Consider the following 6000-nt stretch of genomic DNA (forward strand, 5'->3'; position numbering starts at 1 on the left):
ACACTATTACTCTCGCCCACGTGACTCCCCCCCCCCCCCCCCCCATCTGGGAGAAGACCAGGACCAATAGAGCCACGTCAAGGCAGGTCAGACTGCTCGAGAACTGCTCTGCACCCACCCACCAGTGCCCCAACACGTACAAGAAGAGGGAAACAGACTTTGCTTTGGCGGGCAATTAGTGTGGGTGTGGGCTCCTATTCCCAGAAGAAGCTGACTCAAAGCCACCTCTAATATACACGCATGCCTGACCAGCCTCAATGTTGGATGGATACTTCATTGAAAGCACAGTGCACCGTGGCACTGAATGAAAACAGGCATGCTAGGGTGGCCAACAACCCAATGTACCTTGATTGGTCGCACCTGCCAAGATTCCACCAACCACATCTGCAGACATTGTTGGACATACTTGGTGATGACTGTGGCGAACTACCTTCACAGGGCATGGATCAGCAGTGGCCCTGATACAGGGCTGTGCCACCTAGTACTAGGACACCTGTAGCTACCAATGACAGTGCCAATTAGCTGCAGAACCTAATCCGTCTCAATCTCCTGGCAGGCATGTTGAAATGCTGACCCAGGCAAATGGTGCCATGGGATGGCAAAGAGGTCCACCCGCATGCCACCTCATGCAGCACTGCCCCCACTTCAACAGCTGCCAAACAGAGCGTTGGATGCTGGGCTGCACTGTCATTTGATGCGGATTCAGGTTAGGTACCTTGGGTTTCCTCCTCCCCCGCACTTGCCTGTTGCTTCTTAAGCCTTGGCTGATGGGTTGAGATGCTATTTTGAGCCTTTCCAGAATTTTTGTCACACCATTGTGCCACTTTCTTTTAATTGCCCCCATCCCTTTAAAATTGACCCTTGTAAAATTTCCTGCACCTGTCACTACTGTACTTCCTGTGCCTGCCCACATATGAAATCTAGAGCCATGCCAATGAGCTGATCGAGGAAAATGGGGTGTAAACAGTACACTCCCAGTCTGCTTCTAACCATTCGGGTCTTAACTGCACCCACATTGGAAGATCCAAGCTTGCATCCAACCACTCTGGGAGGGCTTGACACTGCCTCTGTGTGCCTGAAATGGATGTTTAATTCCCTAGCACCAACATCCTAGGCCTTGATGTTTGAACATTAAGGATGTTAGGCTGGCTCACTGGGTAGCACTCTCACCTCTGAGTCACAAAAGTTGTGGGTTCAAGTCCCACTCCAGAGACTTGAGCACAATGTCAAGGCTGACAGTGAGGGAGTCCTGTGCTGTCTTTTGGATGAAACGTAAAACCGAGGCCCCGTCTGTCCTCTTAGGTGGACGTAAAAGATCCCATGGTTCTATTTTGGAGACGAGGATGGGGGTTCTCCCCGGTGTCCTGGCCAATATTTATCCCTCAACCAACATCACTAAAAACAGGTTATCTGGTCATTATCCCATTGCTGTTTGTGGGATATTGCAGTGTGAAAATTGGCTGCCACGTTTCCTACATTACAATAGTGACTACACTTCAACAATATTTCATTGGTTGTAAAGCGCTTTGGGCTGTCCTGAGGTCCTGAAAGGTGCTCTATAAGTGCAAGCTTTTCTTTACAAAGTTCACACACAATATAAAAGATCCAGGTTACCATATACATGGACATTGACCCCATCTTCTCCCGACCAGTTGTTGCCCTGACCCAGTTCAAATCTGAAGTAGTAAATCCCGGTATCCGCTTTGTGGATGTTGTCAATCTGGAGTGAGCAGTTTCTCTCATTCAGATCTCCGATCAGCTGCACATCGGGTGACACTCGCTCCAAGTTCCCGCTGTTATATATTTCAGCGGCCTGGTTGTTATTTGGAAAGGGAGAGTTCTTCAGCCACCTGGCAGTTACAGTGGAGGGGTCTCGGAGTGGGTCAGGGTACTGAAAGGAACAGTTCAAAACCACGGACTCTCCTTCCCAAACGAAAACAGAATTATCGACCCAGACGGACCACTGGCAGACTGACCCTGCAGGGATGGAACATAGGAACATCATGACTTGTCCTCAATTGGCTGTGATCCAGTCTGAATCTATCTGTTGTCCTGTAATGGGGCAATATCCAGTTATATGGGCACAGATCAGTGTCGGTGCTATCAGGATGGATTTAAAGACCCCCAAAGACCCAGCAACGTTGCTTTTCTCCAATCATTTTCTGCCCGGCCCTCCCGAAGGAGCTGACTCCAGCTTGGTATGATTCCATTGCCCTTCTGGTACCTCAGCCCAATGGCCATCCTTCGTACATGAGCCCAGGACAGTGAGCGTCAGTAGGCTGATTGACCATGGAGGGGCATCCCACCTCATCTGCACCCAGCATCCACGCAAATGGCTTTGGGGTGACCTGAGGTCGCGAAAGGAGTTATATAAATGCAAGTTCTTTCTTTCTTTCTTAACCCTGCGGTTTGGGACTGAATCAGGGGCGGTTTGCGTCCATGCCCACTAGGAATTGGATTGAGGCCGCTCAAAAGTATCTCACACTGCGTCCTTACAACCAGGAGACAGAGGACACTGTCATCAATCAAGCTCAGAATCCAGATCCCAAATCAACAACCAATCTCCCGACCCACTGCACCACCCAGATTAGCTGGCTATAATTGGTCCCGTCCATAAGGCAGAAAACATAAACATGGATCGATAATTAAAAAGTCACTGTCCGACTGCTGGTGTTTGGATGTCAGACCAGGATCAGCTGTGACGCCCTCTGTGGTAGGATAGCCTGCCGACACTCAAGGAGGATTTTCCTCTTCTCTGCACCTAAGGAGCGCTCAGTTCCGAGGTGGAGTGAATAGGGGAAAAGACCACCGTCCCCCTCACCCACTACGCTGCCCCAGGATTTCCATGGCATTCCCTTTGTCGGGGGGACTGGGGCCTACACTTGCAGTAGGTGGGGTGCAGATGAGGTGGGAGGGGCGGTTCGGGCCCTTTGACCTCACTTTCCTTCGTGCGTGTCTGCGGGGGACACCCAAAAGGCCGGCGGTGGCGGGGTGGGGGTGTGGGAACTCTCCTCTGACCAGCAGATGTTTGGAAGCAACTTAGATGTTTGACCGCACGGCACAACCTTCAGGTCTCAAGGCCTTCGGGCACCTGATCACCAGCAGCAGCAACCAGAAGGCCTCAGTGCCAATGGCTAAGAAAGACCTCGCAGGACCTGCAGCTACGGTCCTGTTTCCACTTCCCAGATCCCACTGCAATTGGCTCGGACAGTGCCCAGGCCATGCAAATGGCCCAGGCTGTGAATTTTGGACGGACTCCTCCCTCCACATGAGCCCAGTCTGGCCTAGCTTGTGGAGAATGGCCAAGTGGGCAAGGGATGACCATCGTTCATGGGGTCGTAGCCCAGTAACAATCAGGGGAGGAGGGAAAGAAAAAGACTGGCAACAAAGGAAAAGAAATAAGCTTACGTGGAGAGACTAGAGAAGCTGGGATTGTTCTCCTTAGAGCAGAGAAGGTTATGGGGAGATTTAATAGAGGTGTTCAAAATTATGAAGGGTTTTGAAAGAGTATCCTATAATAGAATTCCATATTGTAACAGAGTAGATAGGGAGAAACTGTTTCCGTTGGCAGGAGGGTCAGTAACCAGAGGATACTGCTTTAAGATAATTGGCATAAGAACCAGGGGAGGGGTGAGATAATTTTTTTAATTTAGCAAATTGTGCACTGCCTGAAAGGGTGGTGGAAGCAGGTTCAATGGTAACTTTCAAAAGGGAATTGATTATATACTTGGAAAGGAAAAATTTGCAGTGCTATGGGGAAAGAGCAGGGTGGAGTGGGACTAATTGGATAGCTCTTTCAAAGAGCTGGCACAGGCACGATGGGGCGAATGGCCTCCCGTGCTGTATCATTCTATGATCTCCAAAGCTTAGACATGGTGATTGGTGTAATTGGACACTTACCCTTGATGAGACACACGGCTATAAGTGCCAGGGTGCAGTGTGATGTTCTCATTGTGTCGATCTCAGCCTCAATGGGACATGTACACACAGCAGCTGAGGACAATCAGACACATTGATACCTGCACAATAGACAATGGACCACAGTCAACAAAGAGATGATTTAAATCTTATTTAGCAATGGATGTTACGCGAACTCCCACATCTGTCAGACCAAGCACTGAACTCTCATTGTACTCTCGGCCTCTCACTCCTCTCCTCCACCCCTTTTCAGGACGAGCAGTCGTGGAACTGCAGGGCCGAAATAATCATAATTTTTGGAAAAAGAAATCTTACAAATTCGGATTTCCTGAAACAAAAACCACTCTGTGTGTTTTTACCATTACGTGCGGTTGAAATTCTCCACTCTCCCCCAGTTTTTGCTGCTACTCACCCCGACTGGCCACTCTTGGGCCCCGATATTACCAGGGAGGTGGGATGGCAGCAGGGGGGTGACTGAGCGCCTGGGTAACCCGCCCAGTAAAATCTGACCGTTCCCCATACGATCGCTGGTAAACTGAAGCCACTTACCGTGGCTTTGGGTTTGCCGTCGGAAACCTGCGCAGCGGGCGGATTGCACACCCGCATCAAAGGCTGTCAGCTGGAGGAGCCCTATTTAAAGGGGCAGTCCTCCAATGGCTGCTCCTGCAACAAACAACCAAAATTATCGAATGGAGCAGCCTGGGGAAAAGGCTTCTCCCAGATTTACTGATGTCTCACTCCAGGTCCTACTGGATGAGACGAGGAGGAGGAGGGATATTTTTTCTACCCGACGGACGGGAGGAAGTGGCCTGTCCCTGCCACCAAGAAGGCCTGGCTCGAGGTGGCAGAGGAGGTCACCAGCAGCAGCAACGTCTGCCGCACATGGATCCAATGCAGGAAGCGCTTCAATGACCTAACTAGGTCAGCCAAAGTAAGTACACTTACTCATTCTCCGACACTCCGTCTTCCACATCACCGCCCCCACCCCACAACTCCTTCTGCATTGCCAACACTACTCTATCACATCACTCCTCACACCCACTCAAACCTCATCCTCAACTTACCTGCACTTCTTCACCTCCCCAGTACTCATCCCACCACTACCACTCAACCCAATCCTCATACAATGTCATGGCTCTGTCTCACACTCACCCTCTGATGCATCTCTTTCACGGTCAGCCTCACCCAAACCAATGCATTCATCGGTTGGCCACGTCACCATCCCTCACTCATGCCTCTCTACTTTCTCCCCTTATAGGAGAAGAGAGCCCAGAATGCACAGGAGAAGGCGAAGACCTGAGGGGGGCCACAACATCTGGTCGTCCTCACAGAAGTGGAGTAGGAGGCTCTGGAACTAAGCCGCACCCTCGAGTGCCTGTCCGTCGGGGACGCCGAGACTGCCACCCGGCAAACGGCTGGTGACAGAACTTTAACATTCAGCACTCACAATAGCAATTGCCATCTTCAGCTTCAGCACCTCAACATCTGTCATCATGCTTAATATTGCCTTCTGTTCTCTTACAGGGCCTTCAGCGACTGTTGTGATGGCGGAGGGCGATTCCTCAGAAGACCAGCCGGCCTCTGAGGGGGCACCATCACATCTGAGCGAGCCATCCACCAGCGCAGATACACACACCTCGGTGGGTCCCCGTCCTCACTTAGTTGGGGTCGCACATGGTGAGTCACCACATGTGAGCACGAGCAGACACTGGTGGCAGAGGCAGCTGCGGAGAGTCTGCGTCGGTGGGAGCACTCTTCTCCAGGCTCTGCTCAGCTGGACACAGATGCTGAACCCTGGGGGCCATCCATGAAAAGGAGAATGATCGAGGGGCAGCAGCACATTTGCGAGGTGCTGGAACAAGTGCCACGCGCACTCTCCACAATCACGCAAAGGATGGAGGAGTCCAACTCCTGCATGAGTGTAATGGTTGCAGAGGTACAGGAGATACTGTTACAGGGACGTGAGGGCATCTCTGTCGCGAGTAAGTGCGGGAATGTCTGTGATGGAGGGAAGGCTAGCCTCCATCGAGCTTCAAGCACGGCTCACCAATGAGTCCATTGAGGCCCTGACAACGGCCCTTC

At 51.3% G+C, this 6000-nt stretch overlaps 1 protein-coding gene across 1 annotated transcript in view; it reads right to left on the reverse strand.

The window, feature by feature from the left end:
• LOC137332227 (B-cell receptor CD22-like) overlaps positions 1 to 4524 on the reverse strand; it is a 28355-nt gene extending 23831 nt beyond the window's left edge. The window contains exons 1-3 of the mRNA XM_067995920.1: positions 4468 to 4524; positions 3901 to 3967; positions 1615 to 1977 (exon numbers count right to left, since the gene is read on the reverse strand). Coding sequence (XP_067852021.1) covers positions 1615 to 1977; positions 3901 to 3967; positions 4468 to 4524 — 487 coding nt within the window. The remainder of the gene's footprint in view (positions 1 to 1614; positions 1978 to 3900; positions 3968 to 4467) is intronic.
• Positions 4525 to 6000: the final 1476 nt, after the last annotated feature.

The sequence above is a fragment of the Heptranchias perlo genome, chromosome 14, assembly GCF_035084215.1.
Source record: "Heptranchias perlo isolate sHepPer1 chromosome 14, sHepPer1.hap1, whole genome shotgun sequence".
Classification (NCBI taxonomy): domain Eukaryota; kingdom Metazoa; phylum Chordata; class Chondrichthyes; order Hexanchiformes; family Hexanchidae; genus Heptranchias; species Heptranchias perlo.